The 20701-nt window shown below is 39.2% G+C and overlaps 1 protein-coding gene across 2 annotated transcripts in view; it reads left to right on the forward strand.

Annotated features, from left to right (window-relative positions):
- The first annotated feature begins 464 nt into the window (after positions 1–464).
- The window catches only part of CBFA2T2 (CBFA2/RUNX1 partner transcriptional co-repressor 2), a 186005-nt gene continuing 165768 nt past the window's right edge, over positions 465–20701 (forward strand). For both annotated transcript variants that reach the window (XM_053712832.1, XM_053712837.1), the window contains exon 1: positions 465–600. In XM_053712832.1, the coding sequence (XP_053568807.1) occupies positions 573–600 (28 nt within the window). In that variant the 5' untranslated portion in view covers positions 465–572. The remainder of the gene's footprint in view (positions 601–20701) is intronic.

Raw genomic sequence — 20701 nt, forward strand, 5'->3', positions numbered from 1 at the left:
AAAGATGCACTGGTTCCATTAGCAGTTTTGGAATTATGATATTTTTTTTATTTTTTTTGGGGGGGGGGGGAGAGATTGCAATATTGGGCAGTTTTCCTTCATTATGTTGTCTAAATTTTAGAGCAAATAAGCTAAATCCTACTGTTAGAATAGATTATAACAAATGTGGCTGCCAGCTCCAGCAAAAAAACAGTAAGTGGTCAAGAAGACATGCTGTAGACTGAGTTTGTTAAAACAGTAAAACACCTCCCCAAAACGCCACATTAGTTACATACCAGGTGATATGTATATATATCTTTCGAAGAACTAAACTGTGGATGTGAGACCCTTGCTATGTGTATTACTTCCATTGTTTTGCCAGTTTTCCCCCTTTCAAACAATGTATCCACTCCACACAAAAAAGAGGGAGGTTTAACTCTGTGGTGGGGAGGAGGAAACTCCTTCTTCCTTCCCTGCCCCCTTACTGAAGCCCCACAGTTTGTTCCAGATCTTGCAGCGGCACTTTAACCTCACAGTTACAGAGATACGTGTGGAATTTTTTTTATTGTTGCTGCCATCGTCATTGTTGCATAATGGTGGGGATTCCAGGGTCCTTCCAATGTAAGTACCTTTTTACTCCATATTTCCCTGTTTTATGTTTTGGGGACTAGTAAAGTATACTGGGCCCTGTTCGTATGCTGTTATTTCTGTTTAACAAATTGTATGCGTTTTTGGTGTAATAAGCACGTAGTAAGAGTGTTGAGAAATCAAGATTTAACCCTTTGCCTGACACAGAGTGCTGCAGCAATATGTTTCAACCATCTCTTAAAGTCAAAGGCTTAAACACACGTTTAGCTTCTCGGTTTACTGGTGAGGGGGTTAATGCTTTGCATTGCTTGTTACTGACTATAAATAGGTTTAATGAGCTAAATTTATGTAAGAAGATTATTTCCCAACATACTGTGTGTGAGGTATTCATGTAGGAACTCCAGATTTTTTTTTATTTTTATAAATTGGCTTTAACCAATAAACTTGCTGTGGACAGTTATCACAGTTCTGTGTCTAGGTTTTGACCAAAGGATTTAGAGTCGTGACATTTGTAAAGTATTGTGACAGGCAGTTTCTGGGAATTAGTAAACGTTTTACAATTTCTGCTCTATTGAGCTTACAAGGAAATGAAATTGCTTTTTTATTACTTTCCCTGCCTCTGGAAACTTAGTGTCTCACTTAAAATTTTTGTTGGTTTATTGAGGATAACAAAGCTGTAGAAATGTTGCTGTCCTGTCATTGAAAAGAGGCATGGCAAATGTTAAAACTGTAAAAATTACATGAAATTATATATATATATATATATATATATATATATATATATATATATATATATATATATATATATATATATATATATATATATATATATACACACACACACTTTTTTTTTTTTTTTTTTTTTAGCAATAAAGTATTTTTTTAAAAAAAAATAAGGGGTATATACATTGTTATGTGTGTGGTTTTTTTTTTGTTTTGTTTTAGATCTAATGCTATTGCACACTCAGGGGCGATTTATTAAAGAGACAGTCTATTCCAAAATAAACTTTCATGATTCAGATAGAGAATGCAATTTTAAACAATTTTCCAATTTACTTTTAGCACCAATTTTGCTTTGTTCTCTTAGTATTCGTAGTTGAAAGCTAAACCTAGTAGGTTCATATGCAAAGAGGTAAAAAGTGTATTTATATAACTGTGTCAGTTGTGCAAAACTAGGGAATGGGTAATAAAGGGATTATCTCTCTTTTTAAACAATACAAATTCTGGTGTAGACTGTCCCTTTAAGCTGAGGCGGACAGGGGCGCACATATACACCCCTGTCCGCCGCAGCTCGCCTCTGGCGGGCTGAATTCCCGCACACGAGCGCTATTTTGCACTCACGTGCAATCCCGCTCCCTATCCAAGCTCAGCCAATCACACACGGGCAGGATCTGTCAATCTCCCTGGTCGGACTAGACCGTTGGGATTGAAATTTGCCACCTCTTAGGGTAGGGAAGCAGCGATCTGATGACCACTGCTTGTTAAATACGGCATGCAGGTTCTCTTGTGAGAACCTGCAGTCGTAGGCAGGCTTGCCGAAAGGGCTTGATAAATCGCCCCCTTAGGGCTCGATTTATCAAACCTTCTCCTGCACTACAACTGCAGGTTCTCACAAGAGAACCCGCAGTCCGTATTTATCAAGCAGCATTCATCAGACTACACTCTTCTCAGGTGGAGAATTTCAGTCTCCCCGGTCTCGTCCGTCCGGGGAGATTGACAGATCCTACCCGCGCGTGATTGGCTGTGCGCGGGCAGGGGGACATTGCACGCAAGTGCAAAATAGTGCTCGCATGCAATGTTAAATTCCGCCAGAGACGAGCTGTGTGTTAGAACCAACCCCCCCACCCCACCTCTGACGTATGCCACATTTTATAATTTTCTTAAAATGAACAAGGCTAAACTTCTTAGCAAGAGCAGTTTGGTCATAAGACCATCATACTTTGAAAACACTCTATATGGAATAAAATATGCATGGCTAAGTAGTTTCACATCTCTTAAATTTGTGGTTGTGACTATGTGGGGTGCAGCTGCACCCATCCCTTTATGTCATTATTATGAACTAAAGACAAAGCATTCTATGTCTACTGATTTGCTTTCTTGTGGCAAATGAAAATGTAATATATACTAGTAGGCGATAAGCCTGCCCAGAGGGCAGTCTATGTTTAAAAAATACGAACCCCCAAGCTTAAGTTACAAAAAAATAAAAAATGTAAAATTACAGAAAAAAATAAACAAAGCTATCCAAAATAAAAAAATTAAACCTAAACTAATACCCCTATAAAAATAAAAATCCCCCCCAAAATAAAAACACCCCCAATCTAATACTAAACTACCAATAGCCCTTTAAAAGGGCCTTTTGTAGGGCATTACCCTACAATAAACAGCTCTTTTCCTCTAAAAATATTAAGCCCCCCCCTTTACTGCCCTTAAAAGGGCAATCAGCTCTTTTTTAAGCCCCCAAAAAAACCTAATCTAAAAAAAAAAAAAAAACCCCAAAAATTTAAAATAAAAAAGCCTAAGCCCTAAATAGGTACTCACTGTTCCTGAAGCATGGCGGAGATGGTTTTCTTCCAGAAGGATCCATCATCTTCTATCTTCATCCGGAGTGAAGGCGGCGGGGAGCGGAGGTGTAGAGCTGTGTTCCTGATGCCTGGATCCTCAGCGGTGGAGTTCCTCGGCGGCATGGAGGCTCCTCTTCATCCAATGTCCATCGTAGACAGAAGATTGAATGCAAGGTACCGCAATCAATTTAGGGTACCTTGCATTCCTATTGGCTGAAATTTTGAAATCAGCCAATAGGATTAGAGCTACTGAAATCCTATTGGCTGTTCAAATCAGCCAATAAGCTTTCAGTAGCTCTCATCCTATTAGCTGATTTCAAAATTTTAGCCAATAGGAATGCAAGGTACCCCAATAAATATGGGGTACCTTGCATTCAATCTTCTGTGTGCGACGGACGATCGCATGAAGAGGAGCCGCTGAGGACCGTCGCCGTTGAGGATCCAGGCATCGGGAACACAGCTCCGCACCTACGCCCTGCTCCCCTTTCACTCGGAATGAAGATAGAAGATGATAGATCCATCTGGAAGAAGACCTCCGCCGGACTTCAGGAACAGTAAGTACCTATTTGGGCTTAGGTTTAGGCTTTTTTATTTTCATTTTTGGGGTGTTTTTTTTGGGCTTGAAAAAGAGCTGATTGCCATTTTAAGGGCAGTAAAAGAGCTGATTGCCCTTTTAAGGGCAATAGTCATACAAATGCCCCTTTAGGGGCAATGGGTAGTTTATTGTTTTTAGTGTTAGATTTTTATTTTTTATTTTGGGTGGTTTGGTGGGTAGGGGGTTTTACTGTTAGGGGGACTTAGTATTTTTTTTTAGAGGTAAAAGAGCTGTTTAACTTAGGGCAATGCCCTACAAAAGGCCCTTTAAGGGCTATTGGTAGTTTAGATTAGGGGGTGTTTTTATTTGTTGTGGGGGGGGGGCTTTTTTATTTTCATAGAGATTAGGTATATTTTTTTTTATTTTTGATAATTTTGTTTATTTTTTCTGTAATGTTAGACTTATTTTTTGTAATTTAATGTTAGTTTTTTGTAACTTAGTAGTAATTGGGGTTAATATAGGGGCTGTTAGGTTAGTGGGCTTAGTAATTAAACTAGTTATTTGCGTGGTGGGAGTTTGGCGGTTTAGGGGTTAATAGGTTAATTAGGGTTATTGCGATGTGGAAGCTGATAGGTTAAATAGTTTTTTTGCGATGCGGGGGTTTAGGGGTTAATAGGTAAATTAGGTTTATTGCGATGTGGTTGGCGGTTAAGGAGTTAATATTTTAATTATGTTATTTGCGGATTAGGGGTTAATTACTTTATTGTTTTACGATGTGAGTGTTTACGGTTTAGGTGTTTGTTAATGCTTTGTGAGGGAGGTTAGTTTTTTTTTGTTATACTTCGTGAGGAAGGTTACATGTTTTTTAGTTATTTTGTGCGGTTGTTGCATGTTTTTTTTTTTTTTTTTAAAGGCTTTGGGTTTGCCTATGCTGCATCTAGGTGGGTTCTGTTAGCTGGATTCTTTGAGGATGCGTGCGCAACTGGCGACTGACGCATTACAAACGTGATTATAGCATAGATATTAAAACTATGCTTTCTTCATTTTTCATGTTATAAGCAAATGTTTTGACTTTTGAAACTGGCTACATTAATGTACACACACTAGTAACTTTTTCCCTGTGGCCTAATAGCTATTCTCCCTTGACTTTATGTACATACATGTCTGATCTACAAGTACATTAATATGTAAAATAACTATTTAGATATTAGTTATACACGTGTAGTTATTTACATCCTGTATGATACATATCTGCTAAGGACAAGCTAAAAGGACCTTTTGAAGTTTGCTATTTTGTTGGTATGTTTTGGGCCTCTGGCAGGGGGTGGGTTACACTATCCTCATGTGAGCCTAACCATAGCCAGCCTGTCTCCCGAGCAGCTGCTATAGATTATCTTCTGAGACCGTATTGATTAGCTGCGTCTGTAAGGAACAGACAGATCCACCCGGTGTATATAAAAAGATAATTCTTCTGGGAGTAAAGCTCCAAATATAGAGAAATGTGTCTGGTCTGAGTAAAGAAGCTGTATATGTTCTTTTCATCTGCACTGTAATTATTGGTCTGTGTGTATAAAATATGTATTATGTTTATATCTTGGGTTTGCAGATTTATGTGGAGCCTAGGAGCCAGCCGGGGAATGATTTTTATAAGGATCTGTGTAGAACAATTAAAGGTTTGGAGCCATACCTGGGATTTTAATAGCCATGGCTCCTACAGCGTGTGAAGTCCTGGAGTGTGTAAAATAAATATATTATTATGCAACTAAATTTAAACAGAAACTTGAAACACTTGAACTATTACAAATGTATTCAATAGCAGGAGTTCAGAAATTGAAGGAGCCTTGAATTTTCTTATATTTACTGCAATACTTATCAGTCTACCTATATCTGTTTGGTCATGCACACCTCTGGGGTCTATTCATTAAAGGGACATGAAACCCAAACATTTTCTTTCATGATTCAGCTACAGCATACAATTTTTAAACAGCTTTTTAATTGACTTTGACTTCTTATTTGCTTTGTTATCTTGGTTTTCTTTGTTGAAAATGATACCTAGGTAGGCTCAGGAACTGGGATTTAGCTGCTTATTGGTGGCTGCACATTGGTTAACCAATGTGTTCAGCTAGCTCCCAGCAGTGCATTGTTGCTCCTTCAATAAATGATACCAAGAGAATGAAGCAAAATTGATAATAGAATTGGAAAATTATTTAAAATTGTATTCTCTACCTGAATCATGGAAAAAAAATGTTGGGTTTCAGTTTCCTCCATTAACTATGCATTATGAATGGCCAAACCTAATGAGTATCTCCTTCTATAAGAAGAGCTGAGTTAGCCCTGCACATTGCATAGTTAATGCTGTGTACGATTCACCGAAAATAGGAGAATTGCAGGTGAGTTATATGCAGCATTAACTATGCATTGTGCAGGGCTAACAAAGCTCTTCTTTCAGGAGATACTCACTCACTGGGTTTGGCCCTTGTGAAAGATTTAACATTGCCTATAGTTCACCTGCAATTCTTTTTTTTTTTTTTTTTTTTGTGTGAATAGAGCCCCTCTGACTAAAGGCAGAACAGCAGAAACCAAGACTAAGGTGTGTGCACTCTGCTCACTTTCTGTTGTGGTGTAGCATCTGGCTTGAGTTAGAGGGCCAGTCAAGTATATAAAAATGTACCCACTGATGTGCTAAATTATAGCTTACTTGCGATAGTTTTCAATCCCCCTAGCTATGTTGCAGAAATAATAAACATTTAGGGCTTGATTTATCAAGCCGGTCGCCCTCTACAACTGCAGATTTTCACAAGAGAATTTACTCTCATCAGACCGCTTCTTCCCTACCCTCTTCTCCACCTCTTAGGTGGAGAATTTCAATCTCTCCAGTCTCTTCCGACTGGGAAGATTGACAGCTCCTACACCCACGTAATTGGCTGTGCAAGAACAGGGGCGGTGTTGCAAGCGAGCGCAAAATAGCGCTTGTGTACAATGCTGAATTCCGGCAGTGGATTGCTGCCCGCCACAGGCGTGCTGGGGCGGACAGGGGCAAATATTTACACCCCTGTCTGCTCTAGCTTGATAAATCGAGACCTTACTGTCCTTTTAATATGTTTGTAGGATCGGACAGTGACTTATGCTAGGGACACCATATTGGTCCTTTTGTATACACTCTCAATCATGGTTTTTTAAATGTGTATAAAAATTGTACAATGTTCTGTTTTACATTGGGGAAATATTATGTGTATTTGGACATAGTATCCATTCTATAAGTCACATGAAAGGATTCAGTTACCCATCTTAGAAAACTCCCAGATGAAGAGTGTATATAAATAAGCTAGTGATGCTATTGACCTAATTTGGAAAAGAGGTGGCATATAAAGCCATAATGGATAGTTTGGGAAAACAGTATTTAAACCTATATCACCCAAAACAAAAACAAACAAACAAACATTTGCTAGATTTATATCACAGCAGTAGCATTTTTTGGGAGAAGATATTCACTTTAATTTTATGTAAGAGCCTGAAATATGAAATTGACACCAACTGGATTAATTCCACATTTAGAAATAATGATTTTTCTAGTAATGCAATTTCGATTTATAGGCCTAGTCCCTTGGGGTAGATGGAAATTAGAATCACATTTTAATGTCCTTAATTGAAGCATGCTACATACTCTATCCCCACAACAAAGTTACGGATCAATGTGTGTGCATAGAAAATGAGAGGGTAGGCAAATTAACTCCATATTTCCACAGGAAGAGCTTGTTTTGTAGATTGATCACACATGTAGAATAAAGTTTTGTTCCAGAAAATCTGCAAATGCATTGGTTACTTTGACTACCAGTTAAATTAAAGGTATTGTATACAGGTTTTTAAAAAAAAAAAATGTTTCCATATAATACAATGTATGTCCAAAAGCAATACAAAGGCTGTAGTAGCTTACATGTAGTATATATGGGTATTGGTGTAGTTTTAATTGAAAAGGGACAGAAAAGTAAAAAAATTACCTTTTGTGATTCAGATACAGCTTACAATTTTAAACTTTCCAATTTACTTCTATTATCAATGTTGCTTAGTTCCCTTGGTATTCTTTGTTAAAGAGTAATCTTAGGTGAACTCAAGAGCGTGCACATGTCTACTTATTTGGCCTGCAAAGAATATCAATATAAACATAATATAGGGCTTATGTGAATGATATATATTTAGGGGGTGCACACTATTAAAACAATTGAATATAACAAAATGCCATACAAAATTAAATAATAAAAGATATAAAGTGTATATTTTATTAATAGTAAATATAAAGATAGTCCAACAATGGAATCCACCAGGCGAGTCGTCACTCTAGGAAAGGGATCCTGAGTGCCAGATATACTAAAACGACAAAAGAGAAAGGAGGCGCCTCATAGGATAAGTCCAAACAGGGCAAATACACCTCAGGACAGATAAAGGGCAACTCACATGTGTTGGAGCACTACTGGTAGTGCACATGACACAGACTGGGGCACATGGGCCTCCCAAGCGAGGCAGCTTAGCGATAGCGGCAGGCAGTATCGACAGTGTTGGTGAGAGGTCAAGGGTACCCGGCTGTATTCTTCCTCGTCACACTCACGTATGTCTCCAATTCAAGGAACACACACACTTTGAGGTGTGTTTGCTTGTTAAAAGTGCAGAGTAGTGCAAGAACATGAAAGGAGACAAAATTCCTCAATACAAAGTTAAAAAAGTTCAATAAAAGCAACGCGTTTCTCGGTGATACATCCACCGTTTCATCAGGCTTAAAATGACAATGCCAAACACAAGTATAAATCCCTCCTCTAAAATGGCTAATGTGCAAGATATAGATCAGTGTTTCCCAACTCCAGACCTGGGGGTCAATTTATCAAAACTTCAACTGAAAATACGGTTGAATTCTGTGTCGTATTTGTCACGAGGTTGATCCGCAGAAATTAAATTTCAGCAGAAATTAAAATCACCTCTTTAATGACATGCTATTTTCAGTGTATTTCTTCCTTCTCTTGAATTTCTTTTTCAATAAGAAATGTCATCTTATATGCCAGCCCATTTTATAACACCTGTGAAGGGGTGGTTTTTAAAACTAGATTGCAATCAGGAGGGGTTACACAGCTACAGAGAGAAAACTGGCTCAGCTCTTAAAATATCCATTGATTGCAAATAAATACATATGATACTCTGATTACATGTTATATTTGCAATGATTCCTGCTCAGAATAATAATAAATGTACACTATATACATATAGTGATATAAATAAACACAGAGATATGAAAGACAACATTGTTTAGAACAAAAAAGGAACTTAGGGACATGTAAATATGTTTGCAAAATATTTCTGACGTAACACACGCGTGTGTGCAAAACAGCACTCTCAGAAAGCTGTACCGTCCACAGAGCCGCAGGCAGTTAACCCCAGACAAGTCTGGGTTCACAGCCCAAATGGGAAAATTACAAAACAAATATATAACTTAATATAGCACACAGAGAAAGTATGTGTGTGTGTGTGTGTGTATATATATATATATATATATATATATATATATATATATATATATATATATATATATGTTTGTTTTTTATTTCGGTTAGAAAGTTACAGTCACAAATATAATTTGCCTCCATAAAACAACGGCAAAATCTTAGACAAGATGTTATAATCAATGACAATATATCACAGGTTTGACATTATCGAGTAATATGGTCGCGGTAACTAGCTATAAACCTTGTAATGCCTCACTATGAATTATTTGGCACATTTTTAACTTAAACTTGATGATAATAATAATAATTCTCCCAATTCTCATGGAAGCCACTTTTGTGCTTCTTACCAACTGTTGGAACATACATAGGGAGTAACCGTTTGAGTTGTTCATAGTATTAGCGATAAGTAAAATCCCAATAATATATTTTATCAGCCACTCTTAGGCTACAGTAGATTAGGTAGGACTAAAAAGGGGAAAGCTAGAGAAAATAAGGGAAAAGACCACTTTTGGGTCTAGATTCTATAATAGTCATTTTTTTTTGGGGAGCCAGCTTATTTTGGACATTAGAAACTGGACAGCAATAGCCTTGTATATTGTAAAAGAGGAATACATGACTATGTGGGAACATCAAGTTGAGGCGAACCAACAAATGCTATTTCAAAAAGTAGATAGTATGAGGGATAATGTATCCCTGCGTATATAAAGAACTATGAAGTCCTGCGATAGAGGGGTTTGAAGGATGGGGGAATTCCATACTAGTTCTGGGATGAGCATCTGAGAAGAATGTTAGTGGTCAGTGTGGGGAATTAAGGTGTGCCATCTCGGCCGCAGATAGCACATCGCCCGATTAGGATAAATTAGAGTGACCAACTAACCATATGTAGGTCTCTACCTTCTATGCAGGGCTAATAATATTCTAGTATATAACAGGTTAGTTTTATATTTGACAAATATATACTTGGTCCGGTAGTACAGTATGTGGTTATGCATGAGCCTACTGTAACTAGGATACCAGACTATGTGGGGAAGATTGTGATTTGGTTTCTTGATTTCCAAAAAAAGACAAACTTTTGCAATATTGCTTCAAATTAGAACATATTCACCTAGAACAACCTCATCTTGTAAGAGTGTAGCTCAGATTGAACAACCTAAACATATTAATGACATAAACAGAACTGGAATAGTAAGCAAAATAAAAATGAAAAACACAAGTAAACGACTTATATCACTGCCTTCCACTCATGTAAAATAAGCAGGAGATCTTTAGGAGGACATAGTGTGACATGAGTATATATTATGGCTATTTTTAAGTTATATAAAGTCCTCTGGAACATATCTGCTAGCTGTGGTCTTAAATCTCATGTCTACAAGTCACTGAGCATCAATAGGTAATTATGAAAATGGCAATCTAGTTCAGCTGTGTCCACTTTGTAGCATGCAAATCAGTCACGGTATATGAAACATATTTATCTCACACCAAGTCGCCAGTCTTGGGGAACCTTCTCTGGGGAATAACCTTCTAAGCAGTAGGGTTGCCAGTCCCTTCCATAGGTCTCTATAGATCGACCCGTTGTCACATACCTCCAAATGTGAATGGAGCAAAGCTTGCAGCCAGCCTTAACACCGGCATTATCAGGATTTGGAAGCATGTAGCCTTTTCTATCTACTCCAGTCAGACCAAAAGATCTTGGTATGCCAGATCCAACCTTGGCCTTTCTCCAATGCAGTTACACACTCCCCGCTATCATATGAGTGCGAAGAAGGGAATCCCCTGGTTCCTTGAAAGCAAAGAGGGTCTCTGTGCTTATATAGGCCTCTATTTATCAAGGTCTGGCGGACCTGATCCGACAGTGCGGATCAGGTCCGTCAGACCTCGCTGAATACGGCGAGCAATACACTTGCCGTATTCAGCATTGCACCAGCAGCTCCCTGCAGACGTGGCCACCAGCAGGGGGGTGTAAATCAACCCGATCGTACTCGATCGGGTTGATTTCCGGCGATGTCTGTCCGTCTGCTCAGAGCAGGCGGACAGGTTATGGAGCAGCAGTCTTTGTGACCGCTGCTTCATAACTTGTGTTTCTGGAGAGTCTGAAGACTTGCCAGAAACACGGCCCTTCAAGCTCCGTATGGAGCTTGATAAATATGGGCCATAGTCTCTACTAATGTCCCAGGCTGCGATTTGACTAGTATCTGATTTGAAATCAATGTGCCCGACCTCATATTTGGCCCCATTCAGCTTGGTTTCCCTATCACTGCGGAGGACAGTTCCCAACTGTAAAGGGATCTTAGTGTGGTGGGTAAGTCCCCTTGTTTTGGGGACCTCTGCTTCACTTACCTGCCTAAGCTTGGTCAGAGACCCGAAGGTATTAGCTGCGGCCTGCTTGAGACTTGGTGTGAGGGAGGCATCCAATATGGCCACTGAATCCGTTCTTTGCAGTGTGGCTTCATTACACTTGGCTGTGCCGCCAGTATCTCTCAGCACAAGAGGTTCAGCAGTCAGGAACTTGTTATTGGCGGCTCGCCTTATACTCCGCTGGGGAATAGTGAGTTCAGCATGTTGTTGCTCAGGTAAGGCATAATCTTTGGTAAAGCATCTGCTGATCAGCCAGTGGAGCTTTGCGAAATGATCCTCCAGCAGCTTTAACAGTTAATTTGAGGTTCTGCGCCTCCATGTTTGTAACAAGGCCCATTTTATTTCAGTGATATTATTTACTTTAGGCTCCCACTTGTAGTTTAATAATTATCCTATTTCATAATATCGTAACCCCAGAGTTTGGGGGGGGGGGGGTGTTCGGCAGCCCCAGACCTGCGCTGCTTTCCCTACTCAGGGCCTGTTTTCTTGTGGTTAACCTACGGTGCAAGCGCTTCAGATGGCGTAATGTCCTAGGCCTGTGAGAAAATCTGCCACGCAGCTGTTCCAAAGAGCATAGGCCAAACACGATCAAAGCATCCGCTCATAGGATTTATTTCCTCTTAGCACAATAGTTATCTCAGTGGTATGAAAAACTGATGGTCGATTGTAATAAATTTTAATGAAAATCTGTATTTTTCCTGGATCTTCATCAAGACGCGTCTTGCCGCTTTGGAAGTAGGCTCCGCCCCCTTGATGACTTTTTAAAAATAGATAAATAATTAAAGGTTTCGTATTCAGATCCACGTCGGCAATGTCTGGCGAGTGTATTGACGCTGGCGAATGCACTGAGATTGACGCTTTGATAAATCTACCCCCTGGACTGGAGTTGGGAAACACTGATCTATATATTATACTTTATTTATGAAGCGCCAACATATTCCGCATCGCTGTCAATGGATACAATTCATTTAGATAAAACAATGATAAAAAAAAAAAAAAAAACTTGGAGACAGGACAAAATTTACAAACACATACAGGATGAATTGAGGGCCCTATTCCCGTAGGAACTTACAATCTAGAAGGGTAGGAGGTTGAAAAACAGGAGGTGAGGACGGCAAGATTGAGAAATATGTTAAAGGGACACTGAACCCAAATTTTTTCTTTCGTGATTCAGATAGAGCATGAAATTTTAAGCAACTTTCTAATTTAATCCTATTATCAAATTTTCTATATTCTCTAGGTATCTTTATTTTAAATGCAAGAATGTAAGTTTAGATGCCGGCCCATTTTTGGTGAACAACCTGGGTTGTCCTTGCTGATTGGTGGATAAATTCACCCACCAATAAAAAAAAATGCTGTCCAGAGTTCTAAACCATAAAAAAGCTTAGGGGCTCGATCCGATAAAAATCGTCGCCCGCAAAAGCTGGCGACGCCAATATTTGCGCTGGTTTGGTATCACATAAACGGCGTAACCTAGAAGTTACGCGCGTATATTTCTGCTGTCGCCCGTAGTTTTTTGGGCCATAGGCAGGTATACCAAACCAGCGCAGTTTGGTATCCAATATACAGCGTAAGGACTTACGTGGCGAAAATGGAGAAATCTTACTCCATTTTCACCTCGCCACAAAAAGCAGCCGTAAGAAGCCTTACGCTGACTATTAGAGCCCCGTAACTCCCTAAACTAGCTACAAAATAAACCGAACACCTAACGCATGCGCAATGTCTATCTACCTGTCAACCGCGATCCCCCGTCGCAATCAATAATAAAGTATTTAACCGCCGCCATCTACATAAACTAACCCCCTACTGTTAGCCCCTAAAACCACCACCATCTAACTGATCTATCCCCTAATGTGAGCCCCTAAAACCGCCACCATCTAACTGATCTATCCCCTAATGTGAGCCCCTAAAACCGCCGCCATCTACCTGATCTATCCCCTAATCTGACCCCTTACACCGCCGCCAGCTATATTAATATTATTAACCCCTAATCTAATATCCATAAAGTAATAAGCTCTATTACCAGCCCTTAAAAGGGCCTTTTGCAGGGCTTTGCCCCAAAGTTAACAGCTCTTTCTCCTGTTAAGTGTAGTCAGTCCACGGGTCATCCATTACTTATGGAATATATCTCTTCCTAACAGGAAACTGCAAGAGAATTACCCAGCAGAGCTGCTATATAGCTCCTCCCCTCACATATCATACTCAGTCATTCTCTTGCAGCCTAACTAAAAAGGAAACTTCTTCCCTGTTTTTCGTTTACTCTGGACAGAGGAGAGGTCAAAAGGCTTCGGCTACCTCTCTTTTTGGCTTCATAGCATAATACGCTTAGCCTATGAGACTGCTGGACAGCAGCCTCCTGAAAGGATTACAGCTCATTCTACTAGAGCTGTGGCTTCCACCTGGGCCTTTAAAAATGAGGCCTCTGTTGAACAGATTTGCAAGGCTGCGACTTGGTCTTCGCTTCACACTTTTTCAAAATTTTACAAATTTAACACTTTTGCTTCGTCGGAGGCTATTTTTGGGAGAAAGGTACTTCAGGCAGTGGTTCCTTCTGTTTAATGTTCCTGCCTTGTCCCTCCCTTCATCCGTGTACTTTAGCTTTGGTATTGGTATTCCATAAGTAATGGATGACCCGTGGACTGACTACACTTAACAGGAGAAAACATAATTTATGCTTACCTGATAAATTCCTTTCTCCTGTAGTGTAGTCAGTCCACGGCCCGCCCTGTTTTTACGGCAGGTCTAAATTTTAATTAAACTCCAGTCACCACTGTACCCTATGGTTCCTCCTTTCTCGTCTGCTTTGGTCGAATGACTGAGTATGATAGGTGAGGGGAGGAGCTATATAGCAGCTCTGCTGGGTAATTCTCTTGCAGTTTCCTGTTAGGAAGAGATATATTCCATAAGTAATGGATGACCCGTGGACTGACTACACTACAGGAGAAAGGAATTTATCAGGTAAGCATAAATTATGTTTTTGCCCTATAACCTGCCCTCCCTACACCGCCGCCACCTATATTAATGGTATTAACCCCTAATGTAAGCCCCTTACACTGCCGCCATCTATATTAAAATTATTAACCCTTAATTTAATCTACCTACCCCGCTGCCAGCTATATTATCTATATTAACCCTAAGTATATTATAGTTAATATAGTTATTACATTATATATATATATTAACTATATTAACCCTAATTATATTAGGGTTAATATAGTTAATATAGTTACTATAGTATTTATATTAACTATATTAACTCTATCTAACCCCCCTAACTAAATTCTTATTAAATAAATCTAATTCATATTATAAACTAAAATATTCCTATTTAAATCTAAATACTTACCTATAAAATAAACCCTAAGATAGCTACAATATAATTAATAATTACATTGTAGCTATGTTAGGGTTTATATTTATTTTACAGGTAAATTGTTAATTATTTTAACTAGGTACAATAGCTATTAAATAGTTATTAACTATTTAATAGCTACCTAGTTAAAATAATTACCCAATTACCTGTAAAATAAATCCTAACCTAAGTTACAAATACACCTACACTATCAATAAATTAAATAAACTATAAATATCTATCTAAAAATACAATTAAACTAAATTACAAAAAAAAAACAAACACTAAATTACAAAAAATAAAAAAAAGATTACAAGATTTTTAAGCTAATTACACCTATTCTAAGCCCCCTAATAAAATAATAAAGCCCCCCAAAATAAAAAAAATTCCCTACCCTATTCTAAATTAAAAAAAGTTCAAAGCTCTTTTACCTTACCAGCCCTTAAAAGGGCCTTTTGTGGGGGCATGCCCCAAAGAAAACTGCTCTTTTGCCTGAAAAAAACCCACAATACCACCCCCCAACATTACAACCCACCACCCACATACCCCTAATCTAACCCAAACCCCCCTTAAATAAACCTAACACTACCCCCCTGAAGTTCTCCCTACCTTGTCTTCACCACACCGGGCCGAACTCCTCATCCGATCCGGGCGATGTCTGTATCCAAGCGGCAGCAAAGTCTTCTTCCATCCGGCAGCATCTTCCATCAAGCGGCATCTTCAATCTTCATACTTCGCTCCTCTGACGAGGAGCATCCATCCCGGCCGACGACTGAACGACGAATGAGGTACCTTTAAATTACGTCATCCAAGATGGCGTCCGTCGAATTCCGATTGGCTGATAGGATTCTATCAGCCAATCGGAATTAAGGTAGAAAAATCTGATTGGCTCATTGAATCAGCCAATCAGATTCAAGTTCAATCCGATTGGCTGAATCCTATCAGCCAATCGGAATTCGACGGATGCCATCTTGGATGACGTCATTTAAAGGTACCTCATTCGTCGTTCAGTCGTCGGCCGGGATGGATGCTCCGCGTCGGAGGAGCGAAGTATGAAGATGCCGCTTGATGGAAGATGCTGCCGGATGGAAGAAGTCTTTGCTGCCGCTTGGATACAGACATCGCCCGGATCGGATGAGGAGTTCGGCCCGGTGTGGTGAACACAAGGTAGGGAGATCTTCAGGGGGTAGTGTTAGGTTTATTTAAGGGGGGTTTGGGTTAGATTAGGGGTATGTGGGTGATGGGTTGTAATGTTGGGGGGTGGTATTGTGTTTTTTTTTCAGGCAAAAGAGCAGTTTTCTTTGGGGCATGCCCCCACAAAAGGCCCTTTTAAGGGCTGGTAAGGTAAGAGAGCTTTGAACTTTTTTTAATTTAGAATAGGGTAGGGAATTTTTTTTATTTTGGGGGGCTTTATTATTTTATTAGGGGGCTTAGAATAGGTGTAATTAGCTTAAAAATCTTGTAATCTTTTTTTTATTTTTTGTAATTTAGGGTTTATTTTATAGGTAAGTATTTAGATTTAAATAGGAATATTTTAATTAATAATATTAGATTTATTTTAATAAGAGTTTAGTTAGGGATGTTAGAGTTAAATAGGGTTGTTATACTTTAAAAAAAAAAAAAAAAAAAATTATATATATATATATATATATATATATATATATATATATATATATATATATATATATATATATATATATATAACGATATTAACTATATTAACCCTTATATAATTAGGGTTAATATAGTTAATATATATAATATAATTATTAACTATATTAACCCTAATATAATTAGGGTTAATATAGTTAATATAGCTGGCGGCGGTGTAGGGGTTTTAGATTAGGGGTTAATACATTTATTATAGGTGGCAGAGGTGTAGGGGGATTTAGATTGTAGGCAAAAGAGCTGATTACTTTGTGACAAAGCCCCGCCAAAAGCCCTTTTAAGGGCTGGCAAAAGAGCAGTTTACTTTGGGGTAATGCCACGCAAAAAGCCCTTTTCAGGTAGGTAGGGATAGTTTAGTATTTTAGGGGTTAAATAATTTAATATAGCTGGCGGGGGTCCGGGAGCGGCGGTTTAGGGGTTAATAACTTTATTAGGTTGTGGCGGGGTTTGGGAGCGGCAGTTTAGGGGTTAATACATATTTTATTGTTAGGATAGAGAGGGGGGATAGCGAATAGAGGGTTAGACGTGTCAGGCTATGTTAGGGAGGCGTGTTAGACGTGTCGGGCTATGTTAGGGAGGCGTGTTAGACAGTGCGTGTGATTTCATACTTTAGTCAGGTTTTGTAGGCGCCGGCAGTTTCTAACATGGCGTAAGTCACTGGCGACGCCAGAAATTTGTACTTGCGCAGATTTCTGGACATCGCTGGTTTATCCGACTTACGGCACGTTAGCATCTGACGGCGCCGTATATTGGATAGCTCGAGATGCGAGCTGAAACTGCGGGCGACGCGGGTTCCCTCGCTTGCGCCGCAAACTACGCCGTATATCGGATTGCGCCCTAGATGCCTTATTTTTTTCAAATAAAGATAGCAAGAGAACAAAGAAAAATTGATAATAGGAGAAAATTAGAAAGTTGCTTAAAATTGCATGCTCTATCTGAATTACGAAAGAAAAAAATTGGGTTCTGTGTCCCTTTAATGCAGAGTTAGGTAAGTAAAATTAATTTATTGAGTTGGGTGGTAGGCTTCTCTAAACAGAAAAGTCTTCAGGGAGTATTTAAATGAAGAAAGATTAGGGCAAAGCCTGACAGCACGAGGGGGAGACTTCCAGAGGGTAGGTGCTGCATGACAGAAGTCCTGCAGTCTAGCATAGGAAGAGGTGATAGTCGCGGATGCAAGGAGCAGGTCATTGTTGGATCTTAGTGGGCGGGCTGGAGTATACTTGTGTATTAGAGAGGATAGGTAGAGGGGAGCAGCGTTGGTGAGAGCTTTGTATGTAAGGGTAAGAATTTTGAATTTAATTCTGTGAATGGAGAGCCAATGAAGGGACTCTCAGAGAGGTGCAGCAGATACAGAGCGACAGGAAAGGTGGATCAGCCTGACAGAGGCATTTAGAATGGATTGAAGTGGGGAGAGGCAGGAAAGACGAAGGCCAGTAAGTAGGTTATTGCAGTAGTCAAGTCGGGAGATAACAAGGAAGTGGATTATTAGCTTTGTGGTGTTAGCGCTCAGAAAAGGTAGAATCTTGGAAATATTGTGTAGATCAGTGGTTCTCAACCAAAGTGACCTCAAGGCCCGGTAAATTAATTATATATATATATATATATATATATATATATATATATATATATATATATATATATATTTATTACTGGGCACTATATATAGTGAGCAGCAGGGGCGGGCTGATCAGCCAGGCAAATAGGACCTGGGCCGAGGGACCAGCAAGTAGGAGGGCCCACAAATGGTATCTCCACGGATCCTGGTGCATTCCTTAAGCTGGAGTTTTCAGTTGCCCTATCAGTAACTAAGCAAATAAGTGTGGGTTTAGTGGGGGCCCTGGCAGGGGTCTGTCGCTCTGAGGGCCATGGAGTGTGGGGTCTGGCCCTGGAGGTTGGGTGCCCTTTCTCTGGCCCTTAATGTTGGGGGTCCTGGCTCTGTAGGATGAGGGGCCTGTTTGGGGCAGGGCAGGAAGGCTACCATGTACATTTGCATACCATTTAATACATTTTGGTCAGTGTGAGACAGTGTTCCTGGGGCCTTGATTGGTCTCAGTCTGCACCTGGTTTGCAGTGGGGTAAGAGTGTGCAGTGGGGGCATGACAGGTCAGGGCCCACCAGCAGGGCTATCACGGCCCGGTACTGGGCCACGGCCCGGCTGTTGAGAAACCAGGGTGTAGATGGTTGCGGCAGGATGCGAGATATACTTGTGTTTGGCATTGTCATTTTTGCTTTTATTGAACCTTTTTAACTTGGTATTGAGGAACTTTGTCTCCTTTCACTGCTGCTCTGTTCTTGCACTACTTTACTCATTTGGCAGCAGTTTTTGCAACAATGTTTATAGCAATGTTACCATAGAGCGTCTGTAGCATGCTGGGCAGTAGTGTTTGCAACTTATTGCTATAAACATTTTTGCAGGCACTGCTGCCAGAGACACATGCATGCTCCTAAACTCACATAGGATTTCTCTTTAATAGAGGATACCAAGGGAACTAAGCAAAATTGATGGCAGAAATAAAGTTATGATTCCATGTTCTATCCAGTCCATATTAATTTTGACTTTACTGACCCTTTAAAATAGACATTGACGTTATGTCCTAAAGTTAATGCATCATTTCAAGGTTGTCCTGTAAAGTACTGACTTTTTAATTATACTGTAAATGTGTATCTGCATTCCCACATTCTCTCTGGCAATAATCAGTCTCGGAAGAGTCTTGCTATAGGGATTAATAGCTTGGGCGATAGTGTGTGCATGTTCAGTGGTTAAAAATAGTGTTAGCCCCGGAGATTTAGTTCACAAACTAATGTTAAAGACCATGGAAATTTAGAAATTAAACTTCTGCCAACGTATTATATTAGTAATTTCTCAGGAGTGGGAGATTTTAAATTTGGAATTTGCATGCTTTTTTTTTTTTTACTTAAACTCGGGTATCTATGTAAGTTTTTATTATCAGTAAGTTTCCTAGTTTTAAATGGTAAAAGGTGTTTGCATTTATACTATATGGAACTTACGCAAAGCTGAAATAAAGTCACCTTTAAAAAAAAAGTATGTGGCTGAATTTGTACATTATCCATTTAAAAGGTTTAATGGGACATTAAACTCAAAATTTCTAGTAAGCATATAAAAGAGCTCTATATAAGCATGTTTACCATTTTTCATGCAAAGTAAAGATGTTTGTTGTAATGCTAACAGGAAGTGCATGTCTGTTCAATAAACCTTAAAAGGATTTGAAACCCCCAAAAATATTTTGTGATTCAGACACAGCATACCATTTAATTTACTTCTATTGTCAAATTTGAAATAGTGCTGCCATAGTGCTCTTGCAGATGGATAACATTCTTGCAAAACTGCTGCCAAATAGTGTTCCAGAAATGGGCTAGCTCCTAAGCTTATGTCCCTGCTTTTCAACGAAAGATAGCAAGGGAATGAAAAAAAATTTGATAATAGAAGTAAAATAAAAAGTTGTTTAAAATTGCATGCTCTAGCTTAATCATGAGAGAGAACATTATTTTGGGTTTCATATCCTTTTAAACCTGGTGCCTACTTAGGAAGTATATATTGTTTACTTCATTGCTGAAAATACATAGAAAAGACTCTCTGAGCGGAGACAGTATTTGAATACAGGTGCATGGGGCATATTTACATATACTATATCTACATAAAAAAATAAATCAAAAACACATATTCAAGACTGAAAAGAGTTAATGTGCTTTTCACATTTGTACTTTATGTCCTTTTTATGCACCTCCCTCTAATTATGGGTGCTACCATCTTAAAACCTAGGTTTTACTGCAGGTATCTGAAGTAGAGTTACTGCACATGTGCAAACACATCAGCAGTGGAAAGCGGTGAAAGCTAGATTTTAACATGGTGGCACCCATTACAAGAGCGAGGTGGTGAATAACCCCAATAGTAAGCTTATAAAATGTATTTGGTTTTTAACCTTTTACACCGTTTGGACAGCATGGAGGGCGTGCCTAGCATCATAGGGACACCCCCTGACCTGATCCCAACGTTAAAGTGAATGTAAATTTTGATGCTAAAGTGCCCGGTTATTAAAAATTTGATTAAAAACGGGGGCCCTTTAATTCATCAAAATTTACATTTCACTTCTGTTGTGAAAAAAAAACTTACCTTTTAATCTTGACAGCAGCTCCAGCTTCCTCCACCCGTCGC

This window comes from Bombina bombina, chromosome 1 (assembly GCF_027579735.1).
Source record: "Bombina bombina isolate aBomBom1 chromosome 1, aBomBom1.pri, whole genome shotgun sequence".
Lineage (NCBI taxonomy): Eukaryota > Metazoa > Chordata > Amphibia > Anura > Bombinatoridae > Bombina > Bombina bombina.